This window comes from Coffea eugenioides, chromosome 8 (assembly GCF_003713205.1).
Source record: "Coffea eugenioides isolate CCC68of chromosome 8, Ceug_1.0, whole genome shotgun sequence".
NCBI lineage: Eukaryota > Viridiplantae > Streptophyta > Magnoliopsida > Gentianales > Rubiaceae > Coffea > Coffea eugenioides.
The window spans coordinates 8,932,231-8,948,646 of NC_040042.1; the positions used below are offsets into that span (position 1 = coordinate 8,932,231).

The following is a 16,416-nucleotide window of genomic DNA, read 5'->3' on the forward strand; positions in this document are numbered from 1 at the left end:
TATGAGATTTTGGTATACTGGAGTTGATTGTGAATGAGATGTACCTGTGGTGTTGAAGAAATGATCTGTAAGATTGGGTGTATCTGAGTTTGGAGCGGTGCAACTAGCTGTTGTTTGTCCTTTTCATATATTTTTTCATTGATAGCTTTGTTGATATATGATCTGTTCTCCTCGATCCTGTAATATAGGCTAAGACTTAGAATATTGACTGATATAGATATTTGTCTTACGGTAAAATGAATGTGAGTCGTAGAGGCAGTTGCAATTATTCATACCAGATTTTCATTGTAGCTGCTTGTTGAAGTGGGGGATCAAGAACTATGGTAGTATTTGGTCTTGTAGTGATATCAATTGCTTCAATAATTCAGGTAAATGAGCGGGTAAGAAGTACAAAATAATAATGTATTCGGCTGATGTATATAGATGAACATGTAGTAAGAAAAACATTTAAGCATTGTGTTTGTTTGTCTTAAGGAGGATTTACCATGATATGTTGTGATCTTTGGCCTTATAATCAGTATGATTGGGTATGTATGAATCATGTTCATTAGCTGCATTCCTTCAATATAGACGAATGGCTCCCACTTGGTGAAAATTATTGGTCTACATCTATACCAAGAGTATATATGATAATCTCAATGAAGGTACATATATATACAGAAATATATGCATTTTTAATAGATGATATCTATTGAGATGAGTATAAGATTGGAAAAAAAGTTTAAGTAGAAGTCACACTCTGGGTTCAGAGCAACAAATCTTCGAATTGTTCGAGGTCCTTTAGCTATTGGTATGACTGCCTCTGGGAATCCTTGTATAACAGTGCAAAGGATATCTGCAGTGAAATGTCTTGTAAATGTATTATAATTTGTGCAAGATGGTTAATGTGAAAATATATGGCCTATTTATATGTAACTGTAAATTGAGGAAGCGAGGTAGTATTGAATCTGTCAGCATCACTATTTTTGTATCTGTCAAGCTGCCAGAATGAAGTAATGGGGCAGTGTTTTTCAAATTGTATTTCTTTTACACTGGTTGCTGCTTTAATAAAGGTGGCCTTTGTTACAGTGAGCTGATATGGCAGGGATCCAACTTGATTTCTTGCATCTGTTATGAGGGATATACCAGCATTGCTGATATAATATGCATGATACAGATGAAGCTTGTTGTCTGCATGGTTCACATCCCTATTGAATGCAATTGCTTGAATTGTTTCATTCTGGGAAAAAAAGGGCAGTGAGCTATATACATGAAGTACTGAATTAGCAAAAGCAAAGATAACAGATCTGACAAATGCTGTATAACAGCTAGATAATGAAAAACATAAGCAAATGCATAGTAAAAAATATAAGCAGTCTGCAAGAGAGAAAAAAATAGTATAAGAGTTTTACCTTTTCATTTGCAAACATGAAGCGCTGGAACAAAGAGCCTTGAACTTTTGCAGGAAAAATATTTGATTTTTCAATGACAATGATCTTGATCATCCAATCTTGAGATTTTTCTATTAGATCACTAATGTCTGTGCATCTGTCATCCATATCTGCACTATAGGATAAAAAGCTTTATAGATATTCAATAGATTAACTTATAGAAACAGATAAGAGGCATGCACATAATCGTATAATATAACTATGCAGATAATTATTACTCAAATATCAGCTGCAGCAGCTAGGATTTCATGATAAACAATATTTCGAGTATAGCTGGTTTCTGTAGAATGGACAGTAACAGGTCTTAGCAAGATCTTCACATTTCCTGAGGTTTTTGCTCTTGACAATGCAACATATAATTGTCCATGTGAAAAGACATGTTCCTTTAAGTATATTCCAACAAAATCAAGTATTTGTCCTTGTGATTTATTGATTGTCATAGCAAAGCATAATGAAATTGGAAATTGAGTTCGCTTGAAGGGTATTGGGTAAGATTCATCATTTGAACTATGCAATGGAATGCGAGGAATGAAAACATGCTTACCAGCATGAATGCCAACTGAAATCTTAGCATGTATTACATTCTTATCAAAATTTAAACAAATGAGACATGTTCCATTGCATAAACCTGGTGCAAGGTTAAGATTTCTAAGAAGTATAACTGGACACATTGGTTTTAAAATTAGTTCATGTGGGGGCAATCCAGGAGGCTGAATGGAATTTAGGAAATCTCCATGATCAGCTTGTTTTGTTGGATCAAGTGTTTGATCAAAGCTGATGTATTTTGTTTCTTGTCCTGGAAAACTTTGAATCAAAATTTGATTGACTTCATGAACAGTGTCATTTGTTGTACTCAAAATGGCTCTGTTAGTAACTGCAGAACTGTTGTTTAAGAAATCAGACAAGGATGGATATACAGTGTTTATGAGAAGGTCTAATGAGGTTTTCTCATCGATAAAAGGTATGAGCATTGAAGAATGAAGCTTGATTTTGTTGTCTAAAATTGTTGGCTCTGTTCCGTTTCCTATTCTTAGTAAAAAATCAGAAAATGAAGGATCTGACCGTACTCTCATATTTTCAGTGAGTCGGATCTTTTGCAGGCCAGGCCATAGGTAAGAATTGACAAGTGACGCAGAGACATAATCTTCTCGTTGACCTTTTCTCACCACAGGCAAAGTTTGTCGGAGGTCTCCACCAAAAACAACTTTTTTTCCACCAAAGATATAGTCACAATTCAGCAAGTCTCTTAATAATCTGTCAAAAGACTCTATGGCATATTTTTTGGCCATTGTTGTTTAATCCCAAATGATGAGTTTTGCAACTTGAAGTAACTGACCAATGGCACTTTGTTTGGAAATGTTGCAGGTACTATTAATTTCCTGCTGAAGAGGTATCTTAAAACGAGAGTGGGCAGTACGACCTCTAGGAAGTAATGATGATGTTGCTGTTGCTAGAGCAATATCTCCTCTGGATCTAACAGTTAAAAGGAGAGCTTTATATAAGAAGGATTTTCCAGTACCACCAGGTCCATCAATAAAGAATGCAGCTGGAAGATTGGCATTGACTTTCTCTATTATTCTATCAAATGCATGTTTTTGAGCATGATTGAGTACAGATGTAGCTGCTAAATCTTGTTCAGAAATGGGAATTGTATATTCTGCTTCAATTTCTTTTGTGATAGCAGTGAAAGGCATTGTTAGACTTGGTAGTGAGAAGCCAAAATCTACTATACTCTTTCCCATTATTTATAAATGCTCATCAATAAGATGAAGAACTTTTGCCCTTGTTTGTTCCTTTGATAGGAACGACTGGTTTGCTATATCTTCAGATAATGAATAGTGAAATTTGTCCCAAAGATCTTTTGGACTGCTTGGCAGAGAATATATCAAAATGACAGCAAACAGTTGCCTTAGAGATGATGGCATTTTGTATAGTGCAGCCTCCGATAGACATTGCTCTGCTCAGTTATCAATCTGTAACAATCCTTGAATTTCTGCAGCCTTTTTAAATGAACCAGCAATGAATCCATTTACTGTCTTTAAATCAGTAAAAGATTTTGGCCTTCAAACATGCATCAGGAGCATTCTATGATAGTATTGTTCATCTTCTATTGGATGTGCTGTGGTGATAAGGCCGATGACCTGTCCGCGTTTTTGAGAATACCAAATTCTATCATTTTCATCCCAAACAAAGTATTGGGGAAATTCTTTATATAATAAATTGAGATCTTGAGTTTGCTTATTTGTTCGATTGAGAACAAAGAATTCTTTAAGCATTGTTCGTTGAAGTCTTTCATCTTGAATCACATCCTGCAGTGGTCTATCTTCATGGAACGGCATTGGCTAATAATCTTGTAGGTGTAAATGCAGAACAATAACAGCTGGATTAATGACACTGAGATCAAAAGTAAAGATTCTCCACATAGCTTTTGGGGCACAAATCCATCGACCAAATTGAAAATTTTTTATTTCATCAATAATTTTGTCTGCCTCTTCTGTATTCAGCTGGTATATAACTCGGTCATGACCTTTGTATATATACTTATATATGTATTTTACAGCTTCAATAGCAAAACAAATTTCAACGTTGATGTGGCAATCATATTTTGCTAGAAGATATGCATTATAAGGGATAACCCAACGATTGTCCAACTGGTGATCTCTGATCATGACACTGTTTTCATCGTTGCTCCTCCTATACAGTGGATATGAGTTCTTTCCATGCTTTGTGAACTCAGAAAAATCTTTTGGATAATTGTTCTTGCATTTGTGATTTTGTCGCATACAAGGGCTCTTTGGATTGAGAGACCCGCATGGACCATGAAGCATGTGTTTTATAACAAGAGAGAATAGATATGGTGATTTGATTCTATCTGGCAGAGACAATTCTGTCATATTCTTCTGGAGAGTACATTTTCCATTTGTCTTTGAGGATGATTAAAAAGTGAGCATGCGGTAAACCCCGTTTTTGAAACTCAACCACATATGTATATGCTGCAACTTGTCCAAAAAGATTTTTTTTCAACAGGTCTTCTTTCAGCTGTTCGATTTTTGCACGAAAGACACGAGCAATTAAGTCAGGTCGATTATGACTTTCATCTCTTTCATCCAAGTATTGTTTGATCTCCGGCCATGAGGGATTACAGGTCACAGTAAGGAAAATATCAGGTTTTCCATACCGTTGCACTAATGCCATTGCATCCATGTACCTACGACGCGTGTCTCTTGGGCCACCTATAAAGCTTGCTGGCAAAATGATCCGCTTGCCAACATTTGCACCATTCCTTTCACCATTTGCAAAGATGTCTACTAATCCTTGATATGCTTCTATTCTTAATTTATTTTGTCTACCTCTGTAAAATTCCAATCTCGAAGTCTCCAGCTTTACCTAGGTATCAACAGAGTATTGCTACAGAAGACGACTGATATGAAGAATGTTTGATTGATCCGCATTTCTAATTTGGAATTTGTATGTATAGTACTCTCGACAGGAAATAGTTGGCCTTCTCTTTTTTTTTGTCTGACAGCTGCAACAATAATGAAAATTCAAAGATTAAAGCTATGACTTAGCAAAGAGGAATTTAAAATCTCTGATGATTCAACAAAGACAAATGACTGTACGTTGCTCTTCTGCATCTATAATATGATCCATATTGGTACATTGCTGAAGAGGCAGTAAACTTTCTTGACTGCAAGTCTGATGAGGTAGCTCTAATATATCAGCTTTGGTTTTCCGAAGAATTCCTGGATGCCAACCTGTTTCACTTCGAGCATATATAAGAGGATATTGCAATGCATCATAACATCCATAGTATTGCTTAACTATTTTCTTGTTGCCTGTTTTTGTAGAAATTTCAATGTTTCTGGAAGTTTGAGTACTATTGAGAACACTTTCAGACCAAATGGCTGCAACTTGAGATACTGTAGGTGTATTGTACACACACTGGTCCAATCTTGAGTCAGGCTTTAGAAATATCCCATATCTGTCTAGGTCCTGAAGTTCTGTCAAGCTTCGAATAAAAGCAGAATATGGATTTTCATCAAGTATAGACCTTAGCTATTGTACAATAGACTCCTTGAATTTGCCTGAGATAGCCATTCTATTTGCTAACTCATGTTCTGTATCATAAAAATACAACTGCAAGCTCGATGCCTTGTCATCAGCAGAAGGAAGTAATGAGTTCATAAAATGATATATTTGTCCTTGTACCCTGAAGGTGTAGATGCCATCGTTCCTCTTGCTGAGATCTTTATCATAATGGACCCCCAAAGACGTGAAAGCAAACATGTTATTATAACTCCTAACACATTGTCTAAATTCTTTTGATTCAGGAGTGTTTGCTTTATAAAGCTGCACTAATCTACCAGGCATTTTGGTTGGGGCTAATTTAATCTCTCCAGAAGCACAGCAGAATCGAGGCGGCTCCATGTAGTATCTTTTAGCATGGCAGTGAATACACTCTGGAACAGATGGCAATATACTTGGCTCTGATTGTATCCGCTCTATCAATGGTATATTTGTTCGGCATCGATGATTACCTAAAAGTATACAGCATGGCTGGTATTTGGTAGTATAAGAAATAAAAGTGTATTGACCAGTATAAATAAGATATAGGATATATGAGTAAGATTGAAAATTTGATAAGATACCAAGTCGAAAGTCTGAAGATGTTGCTATATTAGAGCCTTCGTTCATGGTTGAGTATGAGGCTGAAAATTCAAAGTTTCAAATACAAGCTGAATATTTTATGAAGAAATGAACTGATTCAGAGAGCTTGCATGTTTCTCTGATTTCATAGAGAAGAATAATACGTGGATCAGTAGTAGACGCAGCTAAAGTAGATGGAATATCTGTGTTATGTGGAAGCAGAAACATAGGCAAATCCACACAAGAACAACCGACTGTATGTTTAGGTGGGAAATCATCACGAACAGGAACATCAAAAAGGTTGTGTTCAGTAGCCTCAGGAACAGCGGTCATAGGTAAAACCTGCGTTTCTGCACTCTGTGGTTCAATAGGCAAAAGAGCTGCCTTTTTATGTTGAACTGCTTTCTTCATATATCTTTGACGATCACGACGGTTTTTTTCTAAACGATATTCATCTTCTGAGGAAAATTTACGTTTGCAACCCATATGCAATTGTAGCTAAAATTAAGAAAATTCTGTTATGTATGACATCGAACAATAATAATCACAGATCATCTGAAGTTTGTTGAAGCAGGCAGAACAAGCATGCATGAGACAGATGATTACCATTTAATAGGCAAAAGGATAACAAACACAACTTGCAAACTAAAACACAACGAAGTAGAACAGAGTAAGCACTAAGCAGATGAGGAGTAAATAAGTAAAGAAGAAATTGCTTTACCTGAACAATAAGCTGTGAGCAGAATAGTTGAGCTAAGCTGCATGCAATAAACTGGTAAGATAACAGAAAAAACTAAATATAGTATGGATACAACTAACATAAGAAAATTCAGAGTCCATGCAAACTAAAAACTTGCAACAAAGAAATGAAAATGATAGGCAAGACAAAATGATAAAAACATAACCTGGATCATAAGAAACAAAAACAAGCAAAGACACCGACAGAGCAAGAAGTTAACTGAAACAAATAACCAAAGAGGTAAAGCAAATGAAGCATGCACCTGAGCGAAGTGAGCAGAATGGAGAAAACTGGAAACAGAAATGACCAAAAGCTGGCACGAAATGGAGACTTAACAGAAAGGCGTAAGACAAAAGAGAAACATCTCTGAAACTTATAATAGTTGCTGGTGTGTACCTAAAGAAAGTTAAAGCAAAGAAACCGACGGTGGAAAGACTAATGTACATATAGCAGAGAGAGTGCTTAACTATACAAAGAGCTTGTGCTTGGATAAAAGCAAGCACATGCATGCATTAAATCTACGTAATCATTGCAAGTCCACTATGATTGATAAAAGAGCCGAGCCAAGCAAGCATGGAAATGTTTATGGTGGGAACCTGCTTATGGTAGGAAGGCCGGCAGAGAGCGACACGTGTTGACGTTATATACAGTCCAAACGGAGACGTTAAATTGTTGCACAGCGCGTGAAGAGGAAATATACGAAAATCGTCTGCGGATGCAACCAGAAAACACACTGACTTCTGTACGAGTTGGACCAGGAAGTGTTATTGCATGTTAAAATCAGAGACATTTATGTATTTGCAAATGTACCCATTACCAATGGAAAAATATTGCAAATGCCTTGGACAAAAAATGTATGTAAAGAAGGTACCGAAATTTTAAGAAATAATAAATGATTATCGCATACGCGTGGGGAATAATAATTTGGAAGAAGGAAAAGTAGAAGTAAACGAAAGGATTCAAGCCTTCATTCTATTTATATACATATATAAATTTAGTACCCAAGTGTTCAGCTTAAGCATCCAGGAAAATGGTCCCATAACTATCGATACGGTAAACAACACAATTTTAGATATGATATAACAGAGTTTAAAAATGTAGTTAGAGATTAGTTCGCTCCTATTATGAAACAAGAAAAGGTACTTTTCTCCTCTATCATAAACACTCGAGTTAGAAGTCGATCTATCATTGAAAAACACGTGAATATGAATGTGAATGTGAATGTGACTGTGTATATGAATAACTGCAAATTATGGGGCATAAAATCAAACTTTCCAAGTGTCATATCACCTCACTAGCCTGACTATTCTAGAAAGCATGTTATTATAGCTAGAACTAAGGCAAAAATAAGATTAGAATCTTCTCCGATTAAATACAGGAATAATAAATATTTCCTAAACACCTAATTTCACCACTAAATTCACACCAATAACTTTTTTTTTATATGAATTTAGTCATCCGCAAGAGCGTGGATTAGATAAATAAAATTTTTGGTGTTTGATTAAAGTTATATGTTTTCTCACCATATTATTTCATTTGACCATCCAACTATCTCCATGCAACTCAAGTAGAGCTGGCAATTATACCCAAAACCCAACAACCCACCTAACCTACCCACTAATTTGAGAGATTGGGTTGGGTAATTTGGGTGTTGGGTCAATTTTGGGTTTGGTAATAAAAATCCAAATATATTTTGGGCGGTTTGGGTATTTGTGTTGGGCACCCATTACCCAACTTAAATTTAAAAAACAAATAAAGAAATTAAATTCAAGTAATACAACTATCGTTTCCTTCCGGCAACTTCAACTAGCCCAAAACTTCTTGTCTTGTTTGCCAGCAAATAATATCAAAACAGTTCCTGGTATAATCCCCTTGTCACATATCGATACCAGTCAAGAAAAATGGATTCACTAAAAACAGTTCCTGATGTAATAATCCCTTTGTCACATAACAATACTAGTTTTTTGGGAAAAAAAAAATACTGGTTAAGAACAACGGATTCCATTATATGTTATGATTTAATATGTACCTATATCAATATTGCTATATTGAATGAAATATCAATACCAAATTCTAAAGTTAGAATCCAAAGCTGAGTACTCGAAAAATAGAGAATGGTGATAAAGTGGATCATAGATTAACTTTTCCTCTATAATTATAAAGTAGGACATCTTCTCCTTTATTTTATCATTTTTTAAAAAATTTTATCACTTAAAATTTTTAGAAAAATGTAGGATCAAAGGCATTAGAATGTGCTTTATTGGTGACTGGTGGATAATTGAGTTGTCATTGGACCTGTTTTAATATTGTGTTAATTTTTCCAGAATTTTTCAAATGAATTAGATAGTGATATTTGAACTAATTTGTTGAGAATTATATCTCTCTCATCAAAATTTCAGTTTAATTAAGGCGTGATTGGATCTTTTATGATATTAGAAATATATTTGGTATGGCAAATGCTAAATCAAGTAACAAGACTTGAAAATTTGTATATTGGTATACCATTTTTTCATGCTATATCCAACTTGGACCAAAATTATTTTAGTGTGTGAAAATGTATTTATGTGTGCGAAAAAATTTTGTTGTACATAAAAATGTATTTGAGAGAATTTATATATCAAACTCTATTAATTAATATATTGGGTCATATTTGGATTATGGGTTTGAGATGACCCAATATGACCCAACCCAAAAGTAACCCAATTTAAAATTAAGCGGGTTGGGTATAACCCATTTAAATAAAAGTTCAATATCAACCCACCCATTTGCCAGGTATAAACTCAAGCAACAAAATCTTAGATGAAACTCATAGACCATCCAAAAATTGTTTACATTTTCAAATTTCATGTTTGCACGACTATGTATAAACTAGCGTTTCATTAATTGTATTTCTTTACTCAAAGAAAAATCATCAATTTAGTTTTACTCTGATAACTAGCATAGAGTGGTCCATAACAAATAATAAGTTAATCCTTGAATTTCTTTAGAGAACCGACATATGATTCAATAATTTAAATATGTTATTTATTTGGAGCAGATCTACAGCGGAACTTTGTGGTTTATCATGATAATTAATTAGCTACGGCTAAATAACAAGTTTATTTCAAGGTATCTGATATCTGGTGAGTCTAAAAACCTTCTTATCTTTCATGGAAGGAAGAGATGTATCATAAACATAACACTTCAGTAGTTTCTCCTCAATTGGCTTAGACACGAGGAACTTTTTTAAAAAAAGTCTTTAAATACCTGTGGCAGAAATGGCAACATTGTCAAGTTAACATTTTTTTTTTTAATCTTTCTGGTAGTGATCTAAGTTTCCTCAATGAAAGATCCAATTATAAGAGATAAGAGTTGAATTAGGGGAACAAAGAGACATTGGATTTTGCAAAATAGCAGGATTAACTATTGAAGTTTTACAAATGAATCATTGGTCAAAAAATGAACATTTTCAATTAACTTTCTACTTTTGGGATTCGGAATAGTTCTAAAGACCAGGAAATGCCAGGTTGTATACTTGATGCAACAGGATATCTTCAAAGTCAACAACTGCAGACTTCATGAATGACTTATTCCAGTCTTCTAGTCAGAGACATATGAGTGGATCACTAGAAACAACAAACTAAAGATCCAGAATGAGATACGGGCGCTGGCAAAGGGAGATTTTTAGACCATAGTGCATCTTGAGCCTGTTTGACTGACTCAAACCATGGCAATAACTTAAAAGAACTACGAAGCATGACCAGCTTCTTTAATGGAAAGCAGGAGGCGTATCATCATTTGATACCTGACAATTGATGAAGCAATATAAGCCGATGGTGCTATCTGAGATTGGAGCCTCAAGCTATCACCATCCAAAAATCCCGTGTAGAAAAACGGGCCATCACAAGAGTACATTGCAATTGAAATGGAGGTAGACGATGAGTCTAGTGGATACGACTGCAGTAGGATAACAGTTAAGATCATGACAAAGAGGAGGTACCAACAGCAAAATCTCCCAATAAACCTCCTACAGGGGAACAGAATTGCGTAAATTTTTGCTGTATAGATGAGTTTTCCCGGTTATCATGTAAAGCTTACAGCACCATCAATCCTGATAGTTTAGGAGAAAGAGGATAGAAAATATTCCTACGCTAGTAGACATGGACATGGACTTTTGAACGTCGCATCAGGAGTTAGGACCCCAAGGTTCGAGGGCAACTGTTTTAGCGTACTAGAAAACTATATATAACTGGCACATTAGACGATCATGCCAATATTTTCAAAACCATAAAGAGTTTTACATACAATAATAATGTCAAAGCAATGATATTATTAGCGTTTTTTGGACTTGATAATCATAGTTCAAGAAATATGAATTCCAGTGCAGACTACTGAAGTTCATTTTTATGTATTAAAAATTTAAAAATTTTTCTTTTGTATTCAAATAATATTTGATTTTCATTTCGAATTGTTAATGTTTAAAGTAGGCCATAAATGTAACTACATTATAAACTTTCGTTTTCGGCCGGGGGTAGGGGAGGGCGTTTTTTTAGGAAGAAAAGAATTTTTCAAAAGCTTTAGAGATACAATGGTAGGACAAGTCTGTGCATGTTCTTTGCATAGGATGAGTTTGGCCAACGAGTTATGGTTCCGACTATACAAGGAAGTGTTGTCAATAAGACTGTGTGAAATGAGTCTGTGCAGGATTAATTATCATGTCGAACGAGAGTCACTTTTAAAACCCGTTGCTTTGCAAGGTGGAAGGAAGTAGCATCCCACATCGGTGGAAGGAAGGGAAAATGAATGGTGGATCCAATGGTTACTTTGTAATTTGAGTTAACCATTTTGTGACATTAACGGCATAGTTTCCTTAAACAAAGACTGAAGATTGAGAAATTTATAAGCTAAATATAAGGGCTAATAGATTTATTCAATGAATAGAGGAAAGAAAAATAATGAAAGAATAATGATGAGCTAGTGTCGCAGAATTAATTACTTTTTCTAAATCTAAATCCACTTCGCCCAAAAAAAATTTTGCTGCAGCACCTGGATGAAGATATAGAAAGACCAATATTAACCCTACACCTTGAAATCTCAACTCACAATTCTAACGCATATGTGTCAGTTGTGCATGAGCATCATTAGCCGGTTAAAGGCTTTGCGGCTGATTGCTTGTGGTGAGGGATTTTTCATTTCTTTTATAAATATTTATGAATGTACACATTTATTATATCCTTTTACTTACATAAATGACCTAACCGCCAAATATGACCGAAGTATACTAGAACAGCCGATTTCTCCAAAAAGGGAAAAAATTCTCTGAAGAAGAATTTATTTTGTCTTGTAGGAAAGAATAGTAGAATCTCTTAAGCAAAACATGTTTCCTATAATGGTGGAAAGCTATGGAGAAGGAGAAGTTATATCATTCTTAAATTACGACGATTAGATATTTCACGAGATTGAAAAGAATTACCTACCATGGAATAATTGTTGGAGGGGGTTTCAAATATTTTTTTTTATACAAAACGTTTTAACGTTGAATCAATTTTTACTCAGACTGAAAATGCTTGTAAAGAATTTGAAAAAAAAAAAAAAAAAAAAAAAAAAACTTGTGAGACTTCTAAGAGTTAGCTTTTTTTACGTAATGTTCATTACTTGTGCACTACACAACCTGGAAAATAAATGCAAGAACTTAGCTTTGCTTTCTTATCAATATAAGTTTGATTCCTTACCTATTACTAATACTTTCTCCTGTATACTGGACCACCAGCATTGCAAAAAGTTTCGCCATTATAAATTAGCTTCTTTCTTTGGTTCAATTCATCTAAATATTTTCTTCTGCGTAGTAGAACGTAGCTTTTAAATAAAGGAAATTCTACATATTTTGTCATCTGTTCGCCTCTCGCAGTTTTCATTCCCTCTAAGTAAGTGCTCAAGTGCTTTAACTAATTCAAAATTGTGTTTGGTTGCAGTATAACTAACGGTTTTTTTTTTTTTGGGAACATTTCTTCAGCTAATTCCAGCTTTTCTTGTTTTATTATGCATATATTTTGCACTTTGCGCTTTGATCTTGACGGTGTCAAATTCATCTCTGGCTTTGTCTGATGGTTCAGTAGCCTGCAGTGGCATAAGACATACTTCGAGTAATACTTCCATTAACAATTTTTTTTAAAAAGTTGTTGAGTGCAAAAAGAAAGTTCCATATTCTTAATTTAGGTCTGCACTGATTTTGAAATTTCCGGAGAAGAGAAAATCCATTTAAGTTGTTTGCTACATGATGTCGCCTTTGTCACCAAAAAGATGGTTTGTACGGTAATTTTTGGAGATGTCTCTAAAAACTAGGGAATGGCTTCAATAGTTCCTCAACTTTTACCAGTGATTTTTCTATTTGATCTCTTAGCTTTTAAAATTGTCTATCAGGTCCCTTAACTTATAAATTTGGTTCCAAATTGTTCATATGATTCCCTCCAAGCCAAATCGAAGCATGGTAACGTTCATTTGATTTCAGGTATATTTTCCTTCTCAAAGCTTGAAAACAAAGTATAACCATATTGAATAGTTTTTTGGTTAAGTATTTTATGGTTGACCAGGTTGAGTAACAAAAAAATAACACTATTCTTGTAAAAATTTACATAAGGTAAAAAAATTACTCTCTAGTACATCACAAGCTTAGCATTACCTTATGCTTATAAATTTTGCTACCTTGGTTTTTTGTTATTAGTATGCCATCATCATTATTATTCTATTAAAGCCTGATAAACCTAAACTAGTAAATCTAAAAGTAACATTAATCTAACAAGAATAATGAAAACTAGTACAAAAATAAATAAATAAATAAATTCTTTTAGCAATTTAACATTTTTTTAGTCAATAATATAGAAAAGATGACAAAATGTGAAAACAAACTATTGTAAAAAGATTAAAGTGAACAAAAATTCCTATAGCTTTCTTCATCTTCTTCTTGATTTGTTCGCTTCTTTTTAAGGTACCTTTTTTTGCTACATCTGTCATTTGAATCCAAATAAATCGATTAGCCCCACAATAGAATAATAATATTTATAACAATATACTACACAAATCAATAAAGGTAGTGAATAAAAATCAATAAAATTAGTGATTCCTTACCTACTATTGTTACTTTCTCCTGTATATTCCACCATAACTGCAAAAGTTTTTGCTATTATTAATTTGCTTCTTTCTTTGGTTGAAATTATTATCTTTATCGAAATGTTCATCTCTTCTACTTGTTAATTTGCTTCTTTCTTTTGTGGAAATTATCATTTTCATCCTAATATTCTCTTCTGCTTAAATTCAAAATTTGAGTACATAGCTTTCCAACATACGGGGAGTTTCTACACATTTATCAGAGCTGTTGCCAAAGTATTTAAACTTTCTCGAGTAAGTTCTCATGCTCTTTTAACTTGTACATCAAATAAAATTTTGGTTGAAATATAGCTTCCGCTATTTTGTTCTCCAAATATCTTTTGCTAATAATTTGTTTGTCGTCAAATAAATTTTTGGGCTGGAATTTTGCTTCCACTTTTTCTAGTATAGTTATGCATATAGTTTTCGCTTTGCTCTTTGATCTTGACAGATATTGAATTCGTCTCTGGCTTAATTCTATGAGTTTATAGCTTCTAGTTAAACATAAAGTAATATTTTGGGTGGCATGTCCAACGAAAATATTTTTTAAGTTATTGAGTGTAAAAAGAAAGTTGCATATCCCTAATTTAGGTCTGTATTGATTTTTAAATTTCTCAAAAAAAAGAAAAAAACATTTAATTTGTTTACTGCATGATGTTCCCTTTGTTGCCAAAAAATTACATGGGTTGCTTTTGGAAATGTCTCTAAAAAACTGGGTATCAGGCTTCAATAATCTCTCAACTTTCAGCAATAATTTTGTTGCATCTATCAAGTTCTTCAACTTATAAATTTGGTTTAAATGGTTGCACCAAATCAAATCCAAGTTTGGTAATATTCATTTTGCTCTTAAGGTTTGATTTTTTATTTTGCTTATCATTGTCTAAAATCAACTATTTTAGTCTTGGATAAATAACAACTATGCAAATTTTGAATTTAAAATCTAACTTTTGCACATGTGTCATTAATCTAACGATAATAGTGTATACATCGTCGGTGTATATAAAATTAACCATTTACTTTATTGTATGACACTTAATAGTTTAAGTATTTAATAACCGAATAATTTGACTAACAAAAAAATAATTTGAGTGTGTTTAAATAGGAGATTATTTGAAAAAATTTGCTATAGCACTTTTTGAGAAGTGATGCATGTAAAATATAACAGTAGTTTAAAAGTAAAAAATTAATTGAAAATTATGTTTATGATTTAAGCAAAATATTATTTGAGATAATTTTGTTTTCCAAATACACACACAATATTTCTAACGATTTAAATATACTAAAAAAATGAAAAATTACTCTTCAACACATGAGAAGTTAGCATCGCCTTATGCTACAAATTTTGTTAACTCATTTAGTCTTGTTACAATGTCATCATCATAATTATTCTGCTTAAATTCTAATAAACCTAAAAAAAATCTAAAGAGAAACATTAATCCAGCAAGAATAAGAAAAGATTATATACAAAATAAATAATAGAGATTTATTTAACTATTTAATGTTTTTGTATAGTTGTTATTGTAGAAAAGAACATAACGTTTGACAATGAAAAGATTACAAAAAAGATACACGTAAATATAAATCCCAATATCTTGTTTTGATTTTTTTCCTCGTTCTTCTTTGTGTGCTTCTTTTTTAAGTACCCTATTTTGGCTAAACATGTCATTAGAATCTTAGACAAACTAGAATGATTATGTGCATAACAGTAGATTGGAATTAATATGCTTAGACAAAATTTGTTAAGGAGATTGTTATCAGTTTTTTTAGTCAAACTAGTTTTTTTTTTTTTTGTTAACTCTCCATCCCTGTCACACCTTTCCACCCAATTGGTAGGTACAGAATTTGAATTCTAATCTGGTAGTGGTGAAGGTTTAGAACCTCCCTCGCCTAGTAACCAACTAGTCAACAAATATTTATGGAAACAATTAAAATGGCAAATTTGACTACTTTATAAGTTAACTTGGGAGGAGCCAAACTTACATTAAAATGAATCTTAGTATTATAGAATGAAAATTGTCTTGATTAGATTTAGTCTTTGGGACGAATTAAAACCAAATTCAGAATTTTCAACACATATTAAATTATTCAAATGAGTCAACTATTAGATACTTAACTGAAACTATTAAAAAGGACAAATATGTTTTATATTTAAAATTAGAGTAGGAAAATAGACATTAAATTGAACCTCAGTGGGAAAGTAAATATTACCATAATGTGATTTAGCTTGGATGGACTATTCATAACTTAATTTCTAAGGTGAGGAACTCAATAAACACTTGTACAAGTTGAAAGACCAAATAAAATCATTGGTAAAGATGGAGGGACAATTGGGAGTCATTTACCCAAAAATTTTACTCCAGATAAAAATGGTTCTCGAAAGCATTTCCTACAAATAGTTATGTCCATTTTTCCTTGTGAAAACCTCGAGCTTATAAAACCCTGTAAATGAATAAAGGTCATCGCCTTTGTGTGTGCTCC

The 16,416-nt window shown here is 33.3% G+C and overlaps 3 protein-coding genes across 3 annotated transcripts; all 3 read right to left on the bottom strand.

Moving 5' to 3' along the window:
• Positions 1 to 1,648: 1,648 nt before the first annotated feature.
• On the bottom strand, positions 1,649 to 2,719 carry LOC113780163 (ATP-dependent DNA helicase PIF1-like). Its single transcript, XM_027325978.1, has one exon. It carries the CDS (start codon positions 2,717 to 2,719, stop codon positions 1,649 to 1,651), a length of 1,071 nt encoding a protein of 356 aa, XP_027181779.1.
• Positions 2,720 to 2,725: 6 nt separating this feature from the next.
• On the bottom strand, positions 2,726 to 3,172 carry LOC113780164. The gene has a single exon (XM_027325979.1). It carries the CDS (start codon positions 3,170 to 3,172, stop codon positions 2,726 to 2,728), a length of 447 nt encoding a protein of 148 aa, XP_027181780.1.
• A 1,126-nt stretch (positions 3,173 to 4,298) lies between these two features.
• LOC113780165 lies at positions 4,299 to 6,563 on the bottom strand. Its single transcript, XM_027325980.1, has 6 exons — positions 6,242 to 6,563; positions 6,080 to 6,139; positions 5,516 to 5,968; positions 5,046 to 5,431; positions 4,912 to 4,956; positions 4,299 to 4,817 (listed from the first exon to the last, which is right to left on the bottom strand). Exons 1-6 carry the CDS (start codon positions 6,561 to 6,563, stop codon positions 4,299 to 4,301), a joined length of 1,785 nt encoding a protein of 594 aa, XP_027181781.1.
• Positions 6,564 to 16,416: the final 9,853 nt, after the last annotated feature.

Coding starts and splice junctions, on each gene's coding strand:
- LOC113780165 (XM_027325980.1), bottom strand. CDS start 6,563: ATGGGTTGCAAACGTAAATTTTCCTCAGAAGATGAATATCGTTTAGAA. Junction 5,432..5,515: donor AAATAGAATGGCTATCTCAG/GCAAATTCAAGG, acceptor GAAGCTTGACAG/AACTTCAGGACCTAGACAGA. Junction 4,957..5,045: donor ATGCAGAAGAGCAACGTACA/GTCATTTGTCTT, acceptor TTATTGTTGCAG/CTGTCAGACAAAAAAAAAGA.
- LOC113780164 (XM_027325979.1), bottom strand. CDS start 3,172: ATGGGAAAGAGTATAGTAGATTTTGGCTTCTCACTACCAAGTCTAACA.
- LOC113780163 (XM_027325978.1), bottom strand. CDS start 2,719: ATGGCCAAAAAATATGCCATAGAGTCTTTTGACAGATTATTAAGAGAC.